The sequence below is a fragment of the Canis aureus genome, chromosome 13 (assembly GCF_053574225.1).
Source record: "Canis aureus isolate CA01 chromosome 13, VMU_Caureus_v.1.0, whole genome shotgun sequence".
Lineage (NCBI taxonomy): Eukaryota > Metazoa > Chordata > Mammalia > Carnivora > Canidae > Canis > Canis aureus.
The window spans coordinates 42,018,778-42,043,826 of record NC_135623.1 but is presented as its reverse complement, the minus strand read 5'-3'; the positions used below and the strand labels follow the sequence as shown (position 1 = coordinate 42,043,826).

At 37.8% G+C, this 25,049-nt stretch overlaps 1 protein-coding gene across 10 annotated transcripts in view; it reads left to right on the top strand.

Annotated features, from left to right (window-relative positions):
• Window positions 1-25,049, top strand: part of USP44 (ubiquitin specific peptidase 44) — a 53,286-nt gene extending 28,237 nt beyond the window's left edge. For 8 of the 10 annotated variants that reach the window (XM_077845864.1, XM_077845862.1, XM_077845868.1 and 5 more), the window contains 5 exons: window positions 12,247-13,741; window positions 16,792-16,987; window positions 19,079-19,187; window positions 22,937-23,142; window positions 24,070-25,049. In XM_077845864.1, the coding sequence (XP_077701990.1) occupies window positions 12,317-13,741; window positions 16,792-16,987; window positions 19,079-19,187; window positions 22,937-23,142; window positions 24,070-24,269 (2,136 nt within the window). In that variant the 5' untranslated portion in view covers window positions 12,247-12,316 and the 3' untranslated portion in view covers window positions 24,270-25,049. Of the gene's footprint in view, window positions 1-5,145; window positions 5,278-12,246; window positions 13,742-16,791; window positions 16,988-19,078; window positions 19,188-22,936; window positions 23,143-24,069 lie in introns of all 10 variants that reach the window. The other 2 variants (XM_077845865.1, XM_077845863.1) reach the window with 1 other exon arrangement.

Sequence of the window (25,049 nt, the reverse complement as noted above, 5' to 3'; positions counted from 1 at the left end):
TGTAGGACTCAATAATACTGGCTTTCTGGCAAAGATTAAGAGTATTGAAGTACATTGGTTTTTCACAGCACTTTCAGGTACCATAAAACTTTATTATAAAGAATTCCTTTTTCGTGGAGTTCTACATAGGAAAAGCTAATTTATTTATAGTCCCAAGAATATACTTGTTAGGCCAAATCATGAATATGCTAGAATGATAGTCTAGGCATTTTATGCAAAGTATTTGAAATCCGTTTTCTAGACACTTAGTAGAATGGTCAATCTTTTTGTCAACATTTCCCTCATTGTTATGAAGTTAGCTGCAATAGATTGATGTATAAGTATGGTGGTGTGACACTAATGATAAATATTTTGGAACAAAATTGCCCATGAGTGAAATACTTAAAAGCAGTGATGGGTGAGGAAATCAATTAACCTGGTGGGAGAACTTGCTTTCTAGAAGCTTTTTCTTAGAACATTATCAACTAGATTCAATTTCTGTGCTTCTGGGGGGTGGGGGGGGGTGGCAATGTTAAGAGACGTGAAGAAGATCCAGGGTAAAAGGATATCCTTTTTTGTCTAATGAGGAGTTTCAAGCAAGATCAGGGTAATTATAGACTCTAGATCTCTAGAAGCAGAAAGAATAACCACAGCCTTTCTAGGATAAAGGAAAGGAAATACATCATGATTGACAAGAAGAGGTGCCAAAGCACATAATAGGCATAATAGCATACCTAAGAGGGAAAAGGGAGTTCATTGTGTTCGTTCATTCAATAATTTCTTCCTTCAGAATTTTGAACCCTTTTGTACCAGTCACTATGCATGTCCTTTGGCATTTTTTTTTTAAGATTTTATTTTATTTACTCATGAGAGATACAGAGCGAGTGAGAGAGAGGCAGAGGGAGAAGCAGGCTCCACGCAGGGAGCCCGATGTGGGACTCGATCCCGGGTCTCCAGGATCAGGCCCTGGGCTGCAGGCGGTGCTAAACTGCTGCGCCACCGGGGCTGCCCTCCCTTGGAATTTTGTAAACATCTCTTAAGATAACAGGGTACTATGGTAGTTCCATAAAATAAATGGAAATTTGTAAACTACTCATAAGGAGTGGGTAGGGTTTGCCCTAATTACTATGGATAAAGTTATTTTCATTCTTAATCCAAATGCATGCAAAGATTGTGGTGGCTAGTAATTTTTAAGGCCTACTTCCTGTTGAAATTGCCATTTCCTCCTATCTTTTATTATGGAAAATAATAAGTCTCCCTACTTTTAATAGCTTTTAGAGGATCTGTTTAGGTTATTTGGTACCGTTAAAAGAAAATTAAGTTTTGTGGGTGGCTCTGTCAGAAGCAGCCCACTCTTGATTTTGACTCGGGTCGTGATCTCTGGGTGAAATCAGCCCTGTGTGGGGCTCCATGCTCAGCACAGATTTGGCTTGGGTTTCTCCCTCCCCCTCTGCCCCTCCCCTCCTCAAATAAATCTTTCTTTAAAAAGTAAGTTTTGTTATAAAAATTAGCTTTGTTAAAATTTAACATATGCCTGCTCTTTAATATCTGTCCCTCTGGGAGGTTCTCTAATAAGATAAAGATGATTACTGTAACATGATTTTATTAAATATTCTTTTTATAAAAAATTATTTATTTTAGAGAGAGAGAGAGAGAGAGCACACACACCCACAAGGAGAGGGGCAAAGAGAAAAGAGTCCTAAGCAGACTCCACACTGAGCACAGAGCCTGAGGTCATCACTCTGAGATGACCTGAGCAGAAACCAAGAGCCCCTTACTCAACCCCTTACTAAATAAATAAATAAATAAATAAATCTTTAAAAACTGTACAACAGTGCTATGAGACACACTAGGAATTATATAAAATGCAACTTATATGATCATTTGACAAAGTATGAGCTATGGAAACGGAGAAGCTTCTTAATAAAGCAAAATAGTTTAGCATTTATTCAGATTTGAAAATACAGATTATTTTTAGGAGCGTATATTAGCCAGATCCCTCATTCTGTGTCACTTTAAAAAAATTTTTTTAAAGATTTTTTACTTTATTCATGGGAGACACAGAGAAAGAGGCAGAGACTTAGGCAGAGGGAGAAGCAGGCTCTGTGCCGGGAGCCCAATGTGGTACTCCATGGATCTCAGGAGATCCCAGGACCCTGGGATCAGGCCTTGAGCGGAAGGCAGACATTTAGCCACTGAGTTCTGTGTGTCACTTTTTTTTTTTTTTTTTATTGATTTATTCATGAGAGGCAGAGACACACACAGGCAGAGGGAGAAGCAGGCTCTATGCAGGAGCCCCATGTGGGACTCAATCTCTTGTCTCCAGGATTACGCCCTGGGCTGAAGGCAGGTGCTAAACCGCTGAGCCACCCAGGGATCCCCCCATGGTTTCTTTCTAAGTGTCTTAAGGTGTAAAGGGAGTGGCCAGCTGAAAAGATCATTTTGTTGAGGTTAACAAATTTATAGTGGAATGTTAATTTTTTAAAAACCTTTTATCTATTTTTTTGAGAGAGAGCATGCACACATGACCAAGAAGTTGGGGGGAGGAGGGGAGAGGACTAAGTGGACTTCCCACTGAACAGGTAGCCCAACTCCATCCCAGAACCCTGGGATCATCACCTGAGTTGAAGGCAGATGTTGCTTAACCTACTGAACTACCCAGGTGCCCCGGATTGTTAATTTTTGAATAAAATATTAGCTACCCTTCTAATTTTTCAGTGATATTTGTAGCTCTTAGTAATATTTATATTTGGAGCATAAATATATATTTAAAGGGTCACTACATATCCTACCAAAACCTAAAATAATCTTTTTTAACTTTTTGATCTATTATTTTTTATTTTTTTAAAGATTTTATTTTGTGGACATTTGAGTGGCTCAGTCTGTTAAGCCTCTGACTCTTGATATCAGCTGAGATCTTGGTCTCCAGGTCCTGAGTTCAATCTTATGTTGGCTCCATACCCTCCACACAGGGTATGGAGCCTACTTAAAAGAAAAAAAAAGATTTTATTTTATTTTTTTTAAAGATTTATTTATTTATGATAGAAATAGAGAGAGAGACAGAGACAGAGACACAGGCAGAGGGAGAAGCAGGCTCCATGCCAGGAGCCCGACGTGGGACTTGATCCTGGGTCTCCAGGATCGCGCCCTGGGCCAAAGGCAGGCGCTAAACCGCTGAGCCACCCAGGGATCCCCAAAAGATTTTATTTTTAAGTAATTTCTACACCCAACATAGAGCTTGAACTCAAAACCCCAAGATTAAGAGTCGCACACTCCACCAAATGACCCAGCCAGGTGCCCCTGTTTATTTTTTAAATTTAAAAAGATTTTTAAAAATATTTATTTGAGAGCAAGCAAGCACAAGTAGGGGTGCAGGCAGAGGGAGAGGGACAAGCAGACTCCCTACTGATCAGGGAGCCCCAACTCGGGGCTCAATCCCAGGACCCTGAGATCATGACCTGAGCCAAGGCGGATGCTTAACCAACTGAGCCACCCAGGAGCCCTAAAGATTTTATTTTTAAGTAATCTCTATTCCTAACATGGGGCTCAAACTCACAACACCAAGATCAAGAGTTAAATGCTCTAGGGGCACCTGAGTGGCTCGGTTCTGTCCATTAAGCCTCCTGACTCTTGATTTCAGGTCAGGTAATGATCTCAGAGTTGTGAGATCAAGACCTGTGTGTGTCATCCCCCCTGCCAAAAAAAAAAAAGTTGAATGCTCTATTAAGAGTTGAATGTATACAGACTGAGCTAGCCAGATGCCTAAAACAATCTTAATTAGGGGTGGGGAAGTATATCTCCATTTACTTTTGTTTAAAATCTATTTGGGTATCTGAAAGCACAAAGAATGGAACAAGACATGTGGTAGGCTGTGGTTAAGGATGGAGAAAGTAGGATAATGACATCACAAAATATCAGGAAATTGCCTTGACTGACTCTGAGGGGGAAATGGCCACTTGAGGGGGATGGAGGACAATTTTGGTCACTAGTGATCCATGACTTCCTATTCTTTCTTTTTCCTTTCTCTCTCTTTTGAAGTATAATTGACTTCCTATTCTTGACCACTTACTCAAATGTTATAAAGAGAGCTGAAGCAAAACCTGCATTTAAACAAGTTGGTTGATTGTGCCAAGAATTGGGTAACCTGGAACAAGATGGCTATAAAACCTATAGGATTGGTAATTGTCATCATTTAAGTGGTGTTTAAAACCATGAGCATACATGAAGTGGGGCACCTGAGTGGTTCAGTTGGTTAAGTGTCCGCTTTCAGTTCAGGTCATAATCTCAGGGTCCTGGGATTAAGCCCCTCATCAGGCTCACTGCTTGCTCAGTGGGGAGTCTGCTTCTCCCTCTCCTTCTCCCTCTGCCCTCCACCCTGCTTGTGCTGTCTCTGATGCTCTCTTTCTCTCTCATATAAATAAATAATCTTTAAAAAAATCCTGAAGGATCTTCATACAGTTTTTGTTTTTTTTTTTTTTTTTTTTTGCTAAGATGATCAAAATCTGTTTGAGATATTATCCCTCACTGGCCATAGGGAACCTACCCAACAGTTCAGTGGGTATGAACTGTATATTCACAAACACAAGGATTCACATTTGGTACAACCCAAGTCCTTTAGGAAGTTAGAAGAGATAGATAGATAGATAGATAGATAGATAGATAGATAGATAATAGATAGATAGATAGATTGATTGATTTAAAGTAATCTCTAGACCCAACATGGGGCTCACACTCACAACCCTGAGATGGAGAATTGCAGGCTCTACAGAGTGAGCTAGCTAGGAACTTCATAAATCTGTTTTATTGGACTATGGGGAACAGAGGATTTCTTTTAAGATTTTATATGTTAGGACTATGGAGGGGGAGCAGAGGAGGAGTAGGGGGCCTGACATGGGGCTTGATCCTGGGCCCAAAGCAGATGCTTAACCCAGCACCCCTGGGGAACAGGATTTTAAGAGTAAAACCGTCAAAGCAAACTTGAAGATTAATTTGCCAAGATAGTACAGGAAGAGCCTGGATGATGGGAAACCAGTTTGGATGTTACTGCTGTACCTCAGGAATGATATAATAAAAGTCCATAAAACTCTTCAATTGAAAAAAAATAAGAAAAAAAAAAAGAAAAGAAAAGAAATAAAGACTTGGGAAGTAATAACCTTATATCCATAGGTGACAAATTGAATGTTTGAGTGGAAAAGATGGGAGGGAGGAGTAAAAACAACAAAACCTATTCTGGATACTTCAGTGATGATATACTATCTTTAATAAGAGAATATTGGAAAAGGAACTAATTCTGTGAAGGTAAGATGTATTGGTAAGCTAAGTTTTGCAGTGTGCCTGAGACTGATGCAGAAAGATTTTGGTGGTCAGCTATTTAGAACTGCCAATAGGATGAGCTATTGAAATAGATGTCAGAAAGGTATTACTACATGCTTAAAACCTGGATTGTATGATGCAAAGGGCTATAATTTGAGTAGGTTAAAATTAATTTCAGACACTCTACACTGGGTGGTAAGCATGAGCAGTTTTGTTTTATTGAACTGTAACAAGTTAAATGTTTTACTAATGATATTTGATTTTTTCTATGATATAAATTTTTAACTAAAAATACCATATTTAATAAAATTGAATGTTTTATTTTTCTTCTAGTCATTTTAGCTTTCTATTTTGTAATTACCTTAATTATATGTTAACCCTCTGTAAAATAATCAGCTTTCAATAAGTCAAATACAATTATTTTCTTGAACTTTAGGGAATTTTAAAAATAAAAATGCTTAGTTATAGGGCATGAAAAGCTTAAATCATTTAAATGGTTTTCTTTGAGCCATTTGAAAATTTTAATTGTCTTTAAGCAGTGAAGAATGACAAAGCCCTCAGAATATTTATAAATTGGTCTTTAAAATAAAGATAGCGTACCTGGTTTCAAAAAACACATTTCGTAGATATTCATTGGAATTTTAAGTATGAAACATTTTTTTTTTTAATTTTTATTTATTTATGATAGTCACAGAGAGAGAGAGAGAGAGAGAGGCAGAGACATAGGCAGAGGGAGAAGCAGGCTCCATGCACCGGGAGCCTGATGTGGGATTCGATCCGGGGTCTCCAGGATCGCGCCCTGGGCCAAAGGCAGGCGCCAAACCGCTGCGCCACCCAGGGATCCCTAAGTATGAAACATTTTTTAAATACACAAAATGATAGTATATATATTATTTTAATCTTTATAGATTTCGTTCAAAACATCATGACTTGTGTGTGTTGCTATTATATACAGGGACAGGTAATATTTTATCAGATTCTACATGAGGATGCAGAAATATTTGGTTATCTCTATTTAAAGTGAATATATTGCTAAAAATTACATAATCAATCTCCAAACTAACCAGTTAATACATAGTTTCTCCACAGTGGATTAGCAAGTGAAAAGAAGTGCTCTGAACCCAGTAGAGGAAAATAGGAAGTGTCAAGAAAATACTCCCATCCCCCTTTGCTTTCCTCCCAGCTCTTAGGTCTTTGTGTGTTGAGGCCCCTTTGGGGATACCTTAGTAAGTGTCTTTGAGCTTTGGCTCTAAGCAGCAGTGCTAGCTGGAAATCTCAGGCAGCAATCTTGTTTGCTAGCTCTTGCTTACTTCCCTGCCCTTCTCTTGGTTGTATGCCCCCTCTTGGTTTCTTTCATAAGTAAACAGGGTGGGCCCCCTGCTCTAAAATATTAATCTCCTGATCTGTCATTCCAGCCTCTGGTTTCACTTCTTTGTGTGTTTGTTTTGGTTTTGGTTTTAAAAATTTATTTTGGGGATTCCTGGGTGACTCAGTGGTTGAGTGTCTGCCTTTGGCTCAGGGCGTGATCCTGGGGTCCTGGGATCGGGTCTGCATCAGGCTCCTTGCTGGGAGCCTGCTTCTCCCTCTGTCTATGTGTCTGCCTCTCTCTGTGTTTCTTTTCTTTTCTTTTTCTTTTTTTAATATTTTATTTATTTATTCATGAGAGACACACAGAGAGAGGCAGAGACACAGGCAGAGGGAGAACCAGGCTCCGTGCAGGGAGCCCCACGTGGGACTTGATCCCAGGTCTCCAGGATCGGACCCTGGGCTGAAGGCGGCGCTAAACCGCTGAGCCACCGGGGCTGCCCTCTCTCTGTGTTTCTCATGAATAAATAAAATCTTTTAAAAAAATAAAAATTTATTTTGAAGTAATCTCCACACCCAACATGCACTTTGAACTCACAACCCTGAGATCAAGAGTGTCTTGGGTTCTACCAGCTGAGCTAGCCAGGGAACCCTGGTTTTCACTTCTTTGGATTTTTTAAAGGATTTTATCTTTAAGAGATCCTCTTTTAAAATGCAAATACCCTGGTAGAGGTCAGACCTTAGTTCTCAGCTAACATCTTAATTATCAGCTAGCACCTTAGTTAGGGTGAGAAGAATGAACCCTTGGCTAAAAGTGAGAAGTTGGGGTGAGAAGAATGAACCCTTGGCTAAAAGTGATAAAACTAGAAGGAAACGTGTATTTACAGCAGCAGCTGCAGCAGCAGTATTGTCAGCTAACATGTACTGAGAGCCACATAATTAAGTGACAGGGTTTATTCTAGGTGCTTTATACATATACATTTATAAAATTCCCTCAACAACCCTGCTGGTGTTCTTACTATTGTATTTTAAAGATAAGAAAACTGAGGTGATTGGAGCATAAATAATTTGTCTAAGGCACACAGCCACATGTTAACATTGAGGCTTTTGGATTTCAGAGTGTGCTTTCTAACCATTTTGTTGTGATACCTCTCCACTGCTATATTGCCTCCCAGAGAGATGGCATCTGATAATCATTTCACCCTTTTCATGACTTTTTATTGAATAGAATCATGTTGAAGGGTGCGGAAGTTCTTACTATCTAAATAGATTTTTTTAGTAATATCTAGGCATGTATTTGCAGAATATATTAAAGGGAGTAAAGAGGCTATATTTAGCACATACATATAGCTAAATCATACACTAATATGTATACCTACTTAAAACTTATACAAGTAATATGCTCATAATTTCTAGATATTTGAAAATATGAATAACCCCAAAATAGGCTATATACTTTGTAGGGTTTTTTCTTTTGAGTCTTCTCTGAATTTTGTGTAAAGTGTTAACTCATACCACCTTTAAAATTTAGAAAGAGGGGCTCCTGGGTGGCTTAGTCAGTTAAGCCTCTGCCTTCAGCTCGGGACTGGGATTGAACCCCTGTGTCCTGTGTCTGGGAAATCCTGCTCAGCGGGGAGTCTGTTTCTACTTATCCCTCTGCCCACCCCCACTTGTGCTCTCTCTTTTGCTGCTTCTCTCTCAAAAATTTTTTTCAAAGGAAAACAGTTTTTTTAAAGATTTTATTTATTTATTCATGAGAGACACAGAGAGAGAGGCAGAGACATAAGGCAGAGGGAGAAGCAGGCTCCATGCAGCGAGCCTGACATGAGACTCAGTCCGGGGACTCCAGGATCATGCCCTGAGCCAAAGGCAGACACTCAACCACTGAGCCACCTAGGCATCCCTCAAATCTTATTTTATTTTATTTTATTTTATTTTATTTTATTTTATTTTATTTTATTTTATTTTATTTTATTTTATTTTATTTTTTAAGATTTTATTTATTTATTCATGAGAGACAGAGAAAGAGAGAGAGAGAGAGAGAAAGGCAGAGACACAGGCAGAGGGAGAAGCAGGCTCCATGCAGGGAGCCCGATGTGGGACTTGATCTGGTCTCCAGGATCATGCCAGTGGCTGAAGGTGGGCGCCCAACCGCTGAGCCACCCAGGGATCCCTCCCTCAAACCTTTAAAACATTTTTATAATGAAATAATTTCCCTTGAGTACAGATAAATGGCATTTCTCTCTTCATCTCAAGCTGAACTAATAATTACTGTCTGACTTACAGAAATAAATGTTTAAATTATCTCTGTATTCTTTATATGATCCTTTTAATTTTATTTTTATATGATTTTTTAAAAAAGATTTTATTTATTCATGAGAGACACAGAAAGAGAAAGAGAGAGGCAGAGACACAGGCAGAGGGAGAAGCAGGCTCCATGCAGGGAGCCTGATGTGGGACTCGATTCCAGGACTCGAGGATCACGCCCTGGGCCGAAGGCAGGCACTAAACTGCTGAGCCACCCAGGGATCCCCCCATATGATCTTTTTAAAAATAAAAGTAGAAGGGTGTCTGGGTGGCTTAGTTGGTCAAGTGTCTGCCTTCATCTCAGGTCATGATCCTAGGGTCCTGGGATCAAGCCCATGTCAGACTCTTTGCTCAGAGGGGGAATCTGCTTCTCCCTCTCCCTCTGTGTGCTCTCTCTTTCATTCTCACTCTCTCTCAAATAAATCTTTTTAAAAAATAAAAGATAAATAAAAATAGAAGAGAGCCCTAGATTTTTCTCTTACTCTCCATATTCTATCAGTCCTTTCAGCCAATGTGTGTGTAACACTAATTTACCTCTGCTCCCATCTTTGTTTCAATGCCGCTGCAGCTTTAATTTCCATACAATATCTGGAGTAATAATTTCCTTTTTTTTTTTTTTTTAAAGATTTTGTTTATTCATAGACACAGAGAGAGAGGCAGAGACACAGGCAGAGGGAGAGAAGCAGGCTCCATGCAGGGAGCCTGACACGGGACTCGATCCCAGGTCTCCAGGATCACACCCCAGGCTGCAGGCGGCGCCAAACTGCTGCGCCACCGGGGCTGCCCTGGAGTAATAATTTCTTATAATCACTCACCGTGTATCTAGATCTGCCATTTCAGATCCATCTATAACCTATGTATCTGATCATGTCATTCTTCAGAATTCTTTAGTGGCTTTTTATTGCCCACAGGCCCTGGAAGCAGGCTTGGGGATGATTGGGGCAGGGAACTTTTGAGGTTCCAGGTACTGGTGAAGGAGTCCAAAAGGGGAGTTAGGGATGTGTGCTGGTAACCACATCCTAAAAAGCAGGGACCCTCTAAAATGTCAGGTCTGGGCCCTGGTGGTTTGGGTTCAAAGGCAGAGTGTGCTGTAGCTGTGTAAACTTTTGGTGGCAGCAAGAATCAAAGTGGGGAGACCATTTAAGGAGCCTTATTGCAGCAATCCAGGTAAGACTTGATTGTGCTTGGCGTGGTGAGAGCAGTGGAGGTACTAAGTAGTCAGGTTCTAGATATATTTTTAAATATATAAACCAATTTTAAATATTTTAAATATTTAAACCAACCATTTTTCCTGAAGGATTGGTGTGGGGAAAGAAAGAGGAGTCAAGAATGAGCATTTAGCTTCAGTACCTGGAAGGATTTAGGATAATGGAGAATATTCATCACTGATGTTTTAATTTTGCCATTAGCAATTATTGTTGAATACTAGCAGTTCTAATAAGATGCTATATTTGAATAGGTTTTGGACTTTAGGAAATTTTGGAGGAAGAGAAATAAACTTAAAATATGCTCTTGTATGCACATGTAATGGTCAGGACTGGTCAGCCTTAAGTCCATATTCAGGATACACCCAGCATCTGAAAAAGTTAAGTGGAGGGAAAGGGCCTCTTTGATTGCTAGGAGATTTTACAAAAAAAGAGGTGGGAAGGAATCAAAAATTAGCTTCACTTCTGTAGCTTTCTTAGAGCCCTGGAGGTGGCATCTGCAAGTACTGCTGAAATTCATATTGTCTTGCTGCCCTAAAAAACTTAAAGCATCGATCATGCTACATAAAATGATCTGAGTGTTTTGTAACTAGGTTTTCACCTGTGACCTGAAATTTGTGATTGATTTGCGTTAAATCAGTGAAGGAACTATTTTGTGATCCCTACTTTTTAACTAGATTTCAGTTTACTAGTTTTATTTTTATTTTTAAATATTTTATTTTTAAGTAATCTCTTAACCCAGCATTGGACTCAAACTCACAACCCAGAGGTCAAGAGTCATGTGGTCCACCAACTGAGCCAGCCAGGTGCCCTATCTTTAGATACTTGTAGCAGAAGTAAGTATTCCTGACTCTATTATGATAAAGGAGCATGTTTCTGGTCAAAACCATATAGGTTTCATTTGTTTTATTTGATGGGGGGTTTTGTTTTTGTTTTTAGAATGAGCTTATGATTTCAGATAGTGTGTAGGCCTGCCAGAATGTAAAAGTTCATAATATTGTCATCCACTTCATATTCTTCCTTTTTTCTCTTTGCCTGTGTATCCTTGCACATTCCTAAGAGGCCATTCAAACACAATTCTCCTCTTTTGTGTTCCTCCCTCCCTAAGGCAAATTGTAAAGTCTATCAAATTAAAAGTATGTTATAAAGCCATAAATTGAAGGTCATTATTGATTTACTAGCAAAAAGCTAAATTTAAAATGGTAATTAGGTAGAATATTGTGATTTATTTAAATAAATAGAATATTAAGATTTGTACACTATAACTGCCATAATATATATATATATATATATAGATAGATTTTATTTATTTATTCATGAGAAACACAGAGAGGCAGAGACACAGGCAGAGGGAAAAGTAGGCTTCCATGCAGGGAGTCCGACGTGGGACTTGATTCCGGGTCTCCAGGATCACTCTCTTGAGTGCTGAAGGCACTGAAGGCAGCGCTAAACTGCTGAGCCACCCGGGCTGCCCTATAACTGCCATTATAGCTACCATTTATATTGGGTGTTTAGTATGTGGTAGACAAATATTTTATCTCAATTCTTCATTGAAATTGATGTGATTCTTCCCTGTTTTACAGAAGAATTTTAGAGAAGTTAAAATAATTGCTCAAATCAGACAAACAGTATGTGGCAGAGGTAGAATTCTTATCTCTTAAGTTTTTATTTCAGAACTCATGCTTTTACACTGTGGTTATGCTTTAATAACTATGTTGATAAGGCTCTCAAAATGTGGATATTTGTAAGATCTATTTGAGTCCCTTTAAGAAAGGGAATGTAGTTTTATAAATTGCCCTCAACTGTTACATAGGAGGATGGATCTTATTCTAGTTCATTGAAAAGGGGTCAGTACCCATTCTTTACCAGTAGATGGTGGCAGAAAATTAAAAACAGTTTTCAAAGGGAACCCATTAGAGAAAATAAAGTGAAGTGTGTGGTTCTCTCTGAGCAAGGCGGATGAGAGATTAGAGACCTCCAGAGCAAGAGAAAAGTGAGAACTGTCTGTGGCTTATGACAGGCAGCCCAGAAATTGGGAGGAAAGGAAGCAAATTTATAAAATTATTCTTGGAAAAATACCTTATAAAAAAGAAAGATACTGCTTTCTTTTATTTAAAAATGGTATTGTTCTGCTTAGTTTTCAGATGCTTCAGGTATCGTGAACAGAGACTTGTTTGGATTATGTGTTTCTCAGCTAGACTAAATAAATGTTAACAATGGATAAGTGCAAACATATTGGGCAGTTGCAGCTTGCTCAAGACCATTCCATCCTCAACCCTCAGAAGTGGCATTGTGTGGACTGCAATACAACTGAGTCAATTTGGGCCTGCCTTAGCTGTTCTCATGTTGCCTGTGGAAGATATATTGAAGAACATGCACTCAAGCACTTTCAAGAAAGCAGTCATCCTGTTGCATTGGAGGTGAATGAGATGTATGTTTTTTGTTACCTTTGTGATGATTATGTTCTAAATGATAATGCAACTGGAGACCTGAAGTTGCTACGAAATATGTTAAGTGCAATCAAAAGTCAAAATTATCAGTGCACCACTCGTAGTGGAAGGGTTTTGCGGTCTGTGGGTACAAGTGATGATACTTACTACTTACCTGATGGCACCCAATCTCTCCTTCAAAATGAAGATCAAATGTATACTGCCCTGTGGCACAGGAGAAGGATATTGATGGGTAAAATATTTCGAATTTGGTTTGAACAATCATCCATTGGAAGAAAAAGGCAAGAGGAACAATTTCAGGAGAAAATAGCAAAAAGAGAAGTGAAGAAAAGACAACAAGAATTAGAGTATCAAGTTAAAGCAGAATTGGAAAATATACATCCAAGAAAGAGTTTACGTTTGCAAAGTCTAGCTCAGTCTACTACCGTAGAAATAGTTCCTGTTCAAGTTCCACAACAAACCCCAGCATCACCAGCAAAAGATAAAGTAGTATCTACCTCAGAAGATGTAAGATTAAAAAAAGCCAGTGACTCCTCAGGTAAACGAAGGCCAATAGTAACCCCTGGTGTAACAGGATTGAGAAATTTGGGAAATACTTGCTATATGAATTCTGTTCTTCAAGTGTTGAGTCATTTACTTATTTTTCGGCAATGTTTTTTAAAACTTGATCTGAACCGATGGCTGGCTGTGACAGCTGGTGATAAGACAAGGTCACCTTATAAGCATCCACCAATCACAGATGCAGTATATCAAATGAATGAATGCCAAGAAAAAGATACATGCAGTGCTCTCTCCAGACATCCAAGTTTATCCTTAGGACTAAGTGGTGGAGCATCCAAGAGTAGAAATATGGAACTTATTCAGCCAAGGGAGTCCAGTTCACAATACATTTCTCTCTGTCATGAATTGCATACCTTGTTCCAAGTCATGTGGTCTGGAAAGTGGGCCTTGGTCTCACCATTTGCTATGCTACACTCCGTGTGGAGACTCATTCCAGCCTTTCGTGGTTATGCCCAACAAGATGCTCAGGAATTTCTTTGTGAACTTTTGGATAAAATACAACATGAACTAGAGACAACCGGTACTAGGTTACCAGCTCTTATCCCCACTTCTCAAAGAAAACTTATCAAACAGGTTCTGAATGTTGTGAATAACATATTTCATGGACAACTTCTTAGTCAGGTATGGGTTTTTTAAAATCTCATTTTCATCTTGGGGAATTCATAAAATGAAGCCTAAAAATATACCTTTTCTCTGTATGTCTAGTGTGTTAGAGCTAGGACTTTTTTAAGGTAAAAATTGCTTTTTCAGAAGTCAGCTCACGTAGTGTTTCACTCATTTACAGGTTTCCTTCATGAATCACTGAAAGTTTTTCATCTATGATATCAATGTTTTTTATTTTTGTTTTTGTTTTGTGTGTGTGTGTGGGGGGAATCAGGAAACAGCCTTTTAGGTTAATATTAAATTCATTTTCTGAGGGATTGAGAAGAGAGGGTTTAACTCCACAGAGAATAGATTTGAAGATGCTGCTGTACTGGGAATGGATTTTAGTAATCTCAGGATCCAAGAAGTAGCCCTGGAGGACTTTTTTTCTATAAAACCAAAGGGGTATAAGATCTGAAAACTTAAACAAATAGGGAAATTTTAAAGTAAATAAATACGATTTCATTGAGAAAAATCCTGAATGGTTTCCTTTATTTTAATTACAGCTGTAAAAGTTGCCTTGTGAAAAGGAATCACAAAACCAGAATCTCCCATCTAATTAATAACTCTCTGTAATGAGTGGACTTATTGGTAAACTATTAGTAGGCAAAAGGCTCTCTACTTTTCCATAGCATAGAGCTTAAAATTTTTTCTGTTTTAGGTAATTGGGCTGTTAGGTCATTTCTTTCCCCTTGCACACCTGCCTCTTCTCCTCAGTTCAACTTTCACAGTAATGATACCATCTTTATAGCATACTTTTCTGGAATGTAGCTTAAATATATTTAAAAAATTTTTTTTAAAGCTCATCATGGGGCTTGAACTCAAAACCTGAAATCAAGAGTCACGTGCTCTGTGGACTGAGCCAGCCAGGTGCCCCTGTAGTTTAAGTATTTCAAATATAATTTTCCTTAGAGTTTATCTGTGACACTTATTCCACTTAATGTTTCAGCAATGTAAAGATTCTACATTGTGCCATTTAGCAAGTAAGAGCTGTTTCTTGTGTTGCATGCAATTTTATTTTTTCATCATTTTTATACGGAAGTTTAAAATGCACTATTAATAGGAGTGCCTGGCTGGCTTAGTCAGTAGAGCACGTGGCTCTTGATCCTTGGAGTGATGAGTTCAAGCCCTACATTGGGCACAGAGCCTACTGAAAAAGTTAAAATGAACGATTATAAGTAGAAGTAATTTATACTCCTAAAAAAACCTATATGATACAGTAAATCTATGCAGTAAAAGAGAAATCATCCCCTTGTCCCATAACCCCACAACTCACACATAAAACTATTAATATTTTGGTATATATCCTCTGGTTTTCCTTCTCCTGTAGATTAAATTTTTTTATTTAAAGTTGTATATTTATTTTAAGTAAACTCCGTGTGGAGCCCAACATGGGGCTTGAACTCAAGACCCCAAGATCAAGACCTGAGCTGAGAGTCAGGCACTTTAACCAAGTCACCCACATGCCCCTATCTTCTGTACATTTATATTTTCTCATTCTGTGTGGTCATGATGAATTTACCTGATTTTTTTTTCATTATTAATGTAAAGGTCATTAAAATATTTGATATTTTTTTTACAGCATGTTAATGTCCATTATATGTAGAGACCATAATTTAGTTACCCATTCCTGCATTGTTGACTTATAAACTATTTCCACTTTTTCTGTTATTATAATGTCACAATACATTTTTTTCTAACAATTTCATTAAGACAGAGTCCTAGAAGTAAAATTGCTTGGTGTCAGAAGTTAAGACTTTTGATACTTGACTACAAATTTCTTTCCAGAAAGTTACTATTTTCTATTTCAAGTAATGCAAGGTGCTGATGTGCTTATTTTTCCCTTTATGGATGACTTGAAATTAGCCAAAAACTGGCATAATAATTTTTATTCTCTTCCCTTCAGACACATAATAAACTCTTAGGAAACTGGAAACCAGTCATCCAAGGAGATTCAGATGATTGGTTCCTGGAATGGCTTCTTCTTTCTTTTTTTTTTTTTATTCAAGAAGCTGTTCTCAAAAGGTTAAATCCCCGCCCAATGAGTTTCCAAACACCAAGAGTATTCTTTTCTTTGTGTCAGTTTGTTAAATCTAGAATCTGCATTAGACATGGCTTATTTATTTCATTGCCTGTTCCAGGAACCTCTCTTTTATAAAAGAGTTTAGTAATGTATCATGTAGGGATTCTTAGATCTATAGAGTCTGTCTTCAGTTTTGTGCAGTGTTTGTTGGCATTAAATCCTGCTGAGTGCTTCACTGGTTAAAACTGCCCCATGTTCTTTGTGGTTCCTGTATTTGATGAAGATTTTAATGTAGTGACGTTTGCTTTAAGTGATAGTATGACATCATTTACATTAAACGTATTGTCTTTTGAAATTATCAGTTGGTAGGTATCCAATATATATAAAAATATACAAATAGTATTTTGTTTGTATCATGGTTAAAAAGCTATAGGGATTTGGGGGGAGAAAATTAGTGGAAGATGAGGAAGGAGAAAGGGCAAAATACAAGGCTAATAATCTAAACACATTAAATGCGTGTAAATCGGTTTCTTTTTTTTAAAGATTTTATTTATTTATTCATGAGAGAGACAGAGAGAGAGAGAGAGAGAGAGGCAGAGACACAGGCAGAAGCAGGGAGCCATACTTGGGACTCGATCCCAGGTCTCCAGGATCACACCCTGGGCTGCAGGCGGCACTAAACCACTGCACCACCGGGGCTGCCCATAAATCAGTTTCACACACACACAATGTATACCTAATTAAATGAGTCCACAGGTGTTTGTTTACCTACATTCAGATTTGATTAATGCCTTTGGAGTACATAATGAGTTTAATGATAGTCATCGAAAGGAAAAATTGTAATAATGAAAAAAATTCCTGAAAGTATATAAAAAGCAGATTACTCAGAATTTTGATGGTGCATTTTCAGAAGAAAAGCTAATTCACTGGGAGTGACCTCTAGAGTGAAAGGAGTAAATGTTTTGATGGGATTGTAATCTGAGGAACTAATTATTTTTATTTGCAGGTTACATGTCTTGCATGTGACAACAAATCAAATACCATAGAACCTTTCTGGGACTTATCACTGGAATTTCCAGAAAGATACCAATGCAGTGGAAAAGATACTGCTTCCCAGCCATGTCTGGTTACAGAAATGTTGGCCAAATTCACAGAAACTGAAGCTTTAGAAGGAAAAATCTACGTATGTGACCATTGTAACAGTAAGTAGAGACTTTATATTGAGAGAAAGCTGAGAGATATCCTGAAAGCAGTTATGGAAGTAAACTTTGTTGGTTCATCAAAAGAAACTGGGATAGATATTTCTACTTTATAATTGGCGCTGGTGAACTATGTGTTTGTTTTCCCTTATTGATGACCTTTAAACTTTTTTGATCTCATAGTCAATTATGGAAAAGATTAATAAGAAATTTGAACTTAATATGTGAGGCAGAATAAAGAGGCAATAGGGAATAGTAAAAGGAAAGCATGGTATTTAGTACTAAATAAAATGTTTGCTTTATGAGTCCTTTTGCTATCTATACAGTCCTTTTGATATATAGATAATATACATATATAAGTGTGTATATGCATATACATATACATATATATGCATATATATATTTATTAAAGGAAATATATAGCTGGACTGCTGCTATGGAGATTGGCTTCATAAAAACAAAGATTTAGTCAAAAACCATCTGCTATCTCTTCTATATTCATTATTCTAATTGCTATGGATAGAAATAAAACACCTTCAAGGTGCTCACATACCTAATGGAAGAAACAGACAATTAAGATCTATTATGAGAAATTTTCTACTAGAGGTGAACCCAGGAACTCAGCACTGGGGGGTTGAAATAGTAATTTCAATTAAAGGAAAGCATCAAACTCCAGGGAAATTGTGTATGAAACTATGACAGATCTGCTGTGTCTTTTTGGTATCTTTATCTTCTCTATCAGTATGCATGTGGTATCTTAGAATACCAGGTATTCAGGTGTTCTCTAATTTCCATGTTTGAAAAAAAGGATCCTGGATCTTAGATACTAAACTTCAAAGGTAATATAAAAGAAATATTGGATGTTCCAGCACTGAAGAAATGTCACATCAATTGATGGTTTTTTTAGAATGCCTTCTATTAACATTTTCTGAGTGCTAATATGAACTCTGTGATAAGTAGCCTAAGATTTATAATGTTTGAAAAAAACCTTTATCAAATTCGAATGATGAAGTAATTTTTTTCTTGGACATAAATGTGAATGGTTCTAGATGCCTCCAACACCAAATCTGGGAATAGAAAGATATTATGAATGAATATAGAATATGGTTTTATAACCTGTTTCTATGTGTTTACTGGGTTTACCAAATAAAGTCCTATAAGAGCTGTTATAATTTAATACATAAAGGCAAATGTTTAAAATTATAAGTCAGGGAGTTGACATCACGTATATAGCCGTATTTGAGGCCATACATTCAGGGAGGTGATCCAAAAGTAGGTCTAGGACATTAAGCAGCACAGGAACAGGAACAGAGTCTCAGGAACAGCACAAGTCTCAGGAACAGAGACCTGGAAGACAGGATACCTATGGCAGGTGGAGATGGCTTAGAAGACAGCCTCCTGGGAGACTAATTCCACCTTAGGAGAAGCAGCTGCTGCTGTGGCTGGAGTCAGAGCTCTTGTATACGTTGAAGGACCGCTCCTGGGTGTCCAGAGCAAGCTCTGGTAAATAGTGCCCCAGCCAGAAGCTTTAGGTAGACCTCTAGAGAAGCAGAAGAGACAACAAAACAGAATCCCAAGTGCCACTTGTTTAAGATCTGGTATGAAAACAGCAAAAGCAAGACACTGAGGGAGGCCTCAGGCTCTGAGCTGGAAGAGGACTGCTTTATCAGGAAGTAGGAAAGAATATTCTGAGCTATTAAGGGCCCACCCCCCCTGGAATTCCAATTTCCCTCAGTAAATGAACTGACCGTGATATTTTCAAAGAATTTGGGAAGAGTATATTAAAGTATGTTTAGGGAAAGTTTTAACTTTTTTCTTTAACTGGAATAGTCAAATTCATTTTTAAATATTACAGCACTAGATCATTCTGTTGCCTTATTTGTAGGAGTATATTAAATCAGATACTTAATTGTTTATGTGTCTGTCTGCCTAACTAGCTCTTAAATTGTGTGTGTTTGTACTTACAAGTTTTTTGAGAACAAGGCCATGTCTTTATCTCTAGCACAGTATAATATGTTTCTAAAGTATCTAAAGTCCACTCAGCATTTCTTTGTATTTTTAAATTTGATTCTCATTCTGTCTTTGATGTCACAGCAAAGCGTAGAAGGTTTTCTTCAAAATCAGTTGTACTCACAGAAGCACAAAAACAGCTTATGATTTGCCACCTACCTCAGGTTCTCAGACTACATCTCAAACGATTCAGGTCAGTAGTAGTAATATTCCAACTACACACTTCTTTTGTTTTAAAGATTTTTTTATTTTTAAAGTAATCTCTGTACTCAATGTGGGGCTTGAATTTACAATCCCAAGATCAAGAGTCTCATGCTCTACTGAGCCAGCCAGTCTCTCTTCCAACTATACACTTCTCATTTAGTCATTCCTTTTGCTTATAGTGCTTCAAAACTTAACACATGATGAAGCAGATTTTAATAGTATATATTCGGCTAGCAGATGACTTAACATCTATCTACTTCTGGGTTTTTTTTTTAAAGACAAAGAAATTCTGTCATTATCTCTAGCCTTGACCCATGGACATCTTCCGTATTCAATAAGAATACCCTGGTTAGCTTCCCTGGATTGACGATGAGTAGACCCTTCACATTTTCTGCGTAGTAATATTATTCTTGCAAACTTCTGCTTATAGAGTTTAATATTCAGCATATTTTAGGTATAAAAGTTTAAAATTTTTAACTTAAGAGTGGCCCAACTGCTTCATTCTTGGAAAATATCTAAGGTATTGTATAGTTCAATTCAGAGCAGTTAACAAAAAAAAAAAATCTCTAGTGTTCAGAAACAGGTGAATTAGTTTGCATAACTATTGGTTAAGCAAGGCATATGGATTTTCACACCTTGAAATAACTACGTTAACCTTAGAGCTTATTCTTAAGTTACTTTATGTGCTGTGATTTGAAACTATTGAAATCATGTTTTTCACACATTGGTTTTTGGTTTGTTTAAAGTTTCTTTTTTTTAATTATTTTTTTAAGATTTTATTTATTTATTCATGAGAGACACGGGCGGGGTGGGGGCGGGGCGGCGGGGAGAGACAGAGAGACAGAGAGACAGAGACACAGGCAGAGGGAGAAGCAGGCTCCATGCAGGGAGCCCAACATGAGACTCGATCCCGGGTCTCCAGGATCACACCCTGGGCTGAAGGTGGCGCTAAACCACTGAGCCACCCAGGTTGCCCTAGACCATCCTATTTAAAAGTAGCACCACCTAACCCTCATTACATTACCTATTTTTGTTTATTTATTTATTATTTTTTAAAGATTTTATTTATTTATTCATGAGACACCGAAAGAGAGGCAGAGACACAGGCAGAGGGAGGAGAAGCAGGCTCCATGCAAGGAGCCCGATGCAGGACTTGATCACATCTGCCCTGAGCCAAAGGCAGATAGATGGTCAACTGCTGAGCCAACCAGGTGTCCCTTATTTTTGTTTAAATGGTAAAACCCACTATCTGCAATTAGTAGTTTATTTACTTATTTCTCTCCCTCTGGCAGTAATGACAGGGACCTTGTCTATTTCACCTGTATCCCAAGGCCCAGAACTGAGCTCTGTGCATAGTAGTTGCCCAACAAATGTTAATTAAGTGAATGAATGGGGCATATACAGAAGGGGGAGCACTTCAGCCCAAGGGAGCAACATGAACAAAGGTATGGAGGAAGGAACAGGGAAGTGTACACAACAAAAGGTTTAGTGAAATCAGGTGAGACCTGTCATTATGCATAAAATCAAGTGGAATGGAAACAGGAAGATTAGTTAGGAGGTTAATTTTGTATTTCATGGTAAGGTAAGAAGGGCCAGGGAGCATGGACAGGTAAGAGCATAAATAAGATTCTGTAAAGATAGAACTGAAAGGATTTAAATTTTTGTTACTTAAATTTGCATTGAATTGGCTACTGTAATCTGTTGAAGAGTTCCTGTTCTTTATAATTGCTGTTGTAATCTGATATTTGAAGCTCTCTTTCGAGTTAAACCTATTTGACTCTATCCCTTTCCGTCTTTTACCCAAAACCTTTTTGACCCTTCATGCGGTATTTGTTACTGATTCAGAGATTTTGTTTATGCTGCCTTTACCACATTTGTCTTTCTCTTTTTCCTTCATTTGTTCAAAAAGCCCTATTGTATTTGCCAGTTCATAAAATGTATAGGATATATAAAAGATAAAAGGGAGAACAGGATTGGGGAGGGGCATACAGGAACCTCTGAAAAAGCATTAAAAAAATGGAACATTCCTAGTACCTTAGTACTACTCCCCACGTGTGCCTCCCAGTCCTTATTCTCCCTTCTCTTTGAAGCAAACCACTATGAACTAGGGAGATAGGGTTTTCTTATCATTTTACTGTATTTCCATCAGCGGGGAAAAAAACCTGGGCACCCAGCTTAATCCATAGGAATGAGTATTGTCTATTTAGGTGGTTTACAAGTGTTTATTTAGCATTATTAGATAATGTCAGGTTTGAATTTTATGGTGAACTGAAATAATCTTTTGAATGATAGGAATTATAGGAATGTGTGTGAAACAAGTCCCACCCCCCCCTCCCCTTTTTTTACATGCTTGGTCTTCCATGTTGACTAGTTAAAGGTACATTGAATATAGGATCTTTTATAGATTTCATGGGGAAGGGCAGCTTGGGTGGCTCAGCGGTTTAGCGCCTTCGGCCCAGGGCATGGTCCTGGAGACCCGGGATCGAGTCCCACGTGGGGCTCCCCGCAGGGAGCCTCCTTCTCCCTCTACCTGTGTCTCTGCCTCTGTGTGTGTGTGTGTGTGTGTGTGTGTGTGTGTGTGTGTGTCTGATGAATAAATAAAAATCTTTAAAAAAAAAAGATTTCATGGTTAAGTTTTGTGATATGACTCCTACTTCAACAGATAATTTAATTTGCAAGTCTCACCTTTAGTTCCATAGATTTTATATTGTACTAATAGCATTTTCAGTAATTTTGCTTCATAAAACCTTTCTCCTTCTCTACCACTGTTATTTATCATAGCTTCATGTTTTATGCTTTAATGCTATCATATTTTCATCTATGTATATCTGTAGTCTCTTCACCACCGCATACCAAGCTGCATTACAATTTCTTGAACAACACATTATTTTCCCCTGTAGCACCAGCTCATACAATGTGTATGATGAAAACATTGCTTGCTATGCTTTGGTCCAGTATCAGGAAGCATGACCATCAGACTGAGCAAATGACAGTACAGAGGCATTATTTATGTCTGTCCTAGTGAGTATAGTGCAGGGTCCCAGTTCCTTTTTTTTTTTTTTTTTTCCCTTAGAAGAGCTCTCAAGCGTTCTGAAATTAGAAGTGCGTTGCTTTGTCCTGCTTTTTCCCCAAATCTAGCCAAGAAAGGTCCAGATTATGTCTCACAAGAACAAATTCTAGCTTCTAGGGTAGCCTCCTCATGGTGTGACAAGGCAACAGAGAATTAAAAACCCATTAGTACCTTGAATTAATATATTAGAAAGGGGAAACTGCTATAGGGCCATAATTTCCTTTGATGAAAAGTTCATTTTCTTCCTATATTATCATCTAACTACAGAAGGCAGGTTTTTTTTTTTTTTTTTTAAGATTTTATTTATTCATGATAGACATAGAGAGAGAGAGAGGCAGAGACACAGGCAGAGGGAGAAGCAGGCTCCATGCAGGGAGCCCGACGTGGGACTCGATCCCGGGTCTCCAGGATCGTGCCCTCGGCCAAAGGCAGACGCTAAACCACTGCGCCACCCAGGGATCCCAGAAGGCAGATATTTTAAAACCTAATCAGACCTGTTTAATAAACCTAAATTCTTCCATTTATAGCCCACTTCAGCATAAAAAGGATTTTATAATTACATTATTTTACATATGATACTTTGTATTCTATACTGAGGCCTAAGTCTATTATTGTGACTGTCTGAACCTAGTACACTTTTTGATAATTTTACCCTGGTTTGTTCACAGGTGGTCGGGACGTAATAACCGAGAGAAAATTGGTGTTCATGTTGGCTTTGAAGAAATCTTAAACATGGAACCTTATTGCTGCAGGGAATCCCTGAAATCCCTCAGACCAGAATGTTTTATCTATGATTTATCTGCTGTAGTAATGCACCATGGGAAAGGATTTGGCTCAGGACACTACACTGCCTACTGCTATAATTCTGAAGGAGGTATAGATGGGGAAAAGTATTTTATCTTGGGTCAGACTTGGAAGCTAGAATTTAGGCTTTATGATTTCTAAATTGGCCACTTAGTGAAGCCACATGACCTTTTGTTTTTTTCCAAGAATACTTCTGCAGTTAATAAAAAAACAAGAATTTATGCAGAAAATGGGCTATATTCTGCAGGATAGTAGTTTTGACTTTCAAAGGCTATAGCGATAGGATAATAAGGATGGTCACATTAATGAAGTCAGTGCTATCTTACAAGCACATTTCTAAGGGGAAGTCCTCTATTCACTGATTTCTAATTATCTTTGTTAAACAGAGCATCTAAGTGAACTGGGGAATCACATATTTAGAATAAACTCTGGGTTCAGGTTTTAACAAAACTCACTTTCCCTTACTGCCTCCATGGACCTTCAAGGACAGTCTTCATAGGTAGCACAAGTGATTTAGGTTTCACTTTTTATCTCCCCTTTCCTTAACTACTGCTGAACGAAAACTGAGCCTCCCCGTTTGTACCATTTCCCCTCACCCAGAAAAGGGGCGTGGACAGAAAGCCCACATAATCTATGAAGGCAATTAATTTAACAATGAACTACCAAGAGTAAGTTGTACATTATTTGTTTTACGGTATGATTAGCAGCAGAAGCATTAACTGGCAAGATTATACCTAGAATTAAAGGTCGTGTCAAGTGAACTAATCAGATTTTTAAACTTCAGATTTACTTCTAGAAGAAAGGCAGACAATTCCAGAATAACATACAGCCCAAGCTGTATTTCTCAGTAATAAAAGTGAATTGGCTAGATAATTATTTTCTCCTCAAAGAAACTTAACTCGCACTGAAACTAATACCCCTAAATCCATTTTAATTTATACTTGAAACTTTTAGTTATTTTATAAACCCTAAGGTATATTTCTGTGCTTCACTCTAGGGTTCTGGGTACACTGCAATGATTCCAAGCTAAGCATGTGCACTATGGATGAAGTATGCAAGGCCCAAGCTTATATCTTGTTTTATACCCAGCGAGTTACTGAGAATGGACATTCTAAACTCTTGCCTCCAGAACTCCTGTCTGGTAGCCAACATCCCAATGAAGAAGCTGATACCTCTTCTAATGAAATCCTAAGCTGATCCAAAGACAGTGGGGCTTTCTTCTTGTGATTTTATATATACTTTTTTAAAGGGCTTACAATTTTGAGCTTGTTTTTTTACCTAGGAATCAGTGCACTGTTTATACATTTTGTATCTACAACAAAGCTCTTTTTACAGAGACAAGATTAGCATAAATATGTACTATCAATGACAGCAAGTAACTTTTTTCAAGTACTTCAGAGTTTTAAACTTTGTGTTTACTTCAGACTGGCATTACCTTTTATATTTTGATGTCTAAATTGGCTCAGATCATGAATTTGTGCAATCTTTTACCGAAGTTCAGGTGGCATCATTTTATATTTATCTTTTGTAGGTATTTTCTATACAAATTCTTAATTAGATACTTTCTTCACTGATAGTCATACCAAAAAAAATTTCTTTCAGGCCATTTGCATACCTGAAGTTACTTTTGCCCCTTGAAGGGAGTTAAACTACTACATTCATTGTGAACTATCAAAGTATCACCTAAATACTCAATTACACTAATTGATATTCCTGACGCTTTGTGTGTTACAGGGCTCAGAATAGACATTACTTTGGCTAATGGAACTTCTATTTTTCCAAAGATTTATTAAGATTTAATAATTGTTCTTTATTTGGCATGGTCCAACTTTATACATGAAAATGACAGCTTTATAAATAGTATGTTTAAATTACTTCAGTACTGTTGACATGAAAACGATGGCTGGGATTTATAATGATGATTTGGCAACAAACAGGTTTGTCCAGAATCTAATAAAGTCTTACCAAAAATCTGAA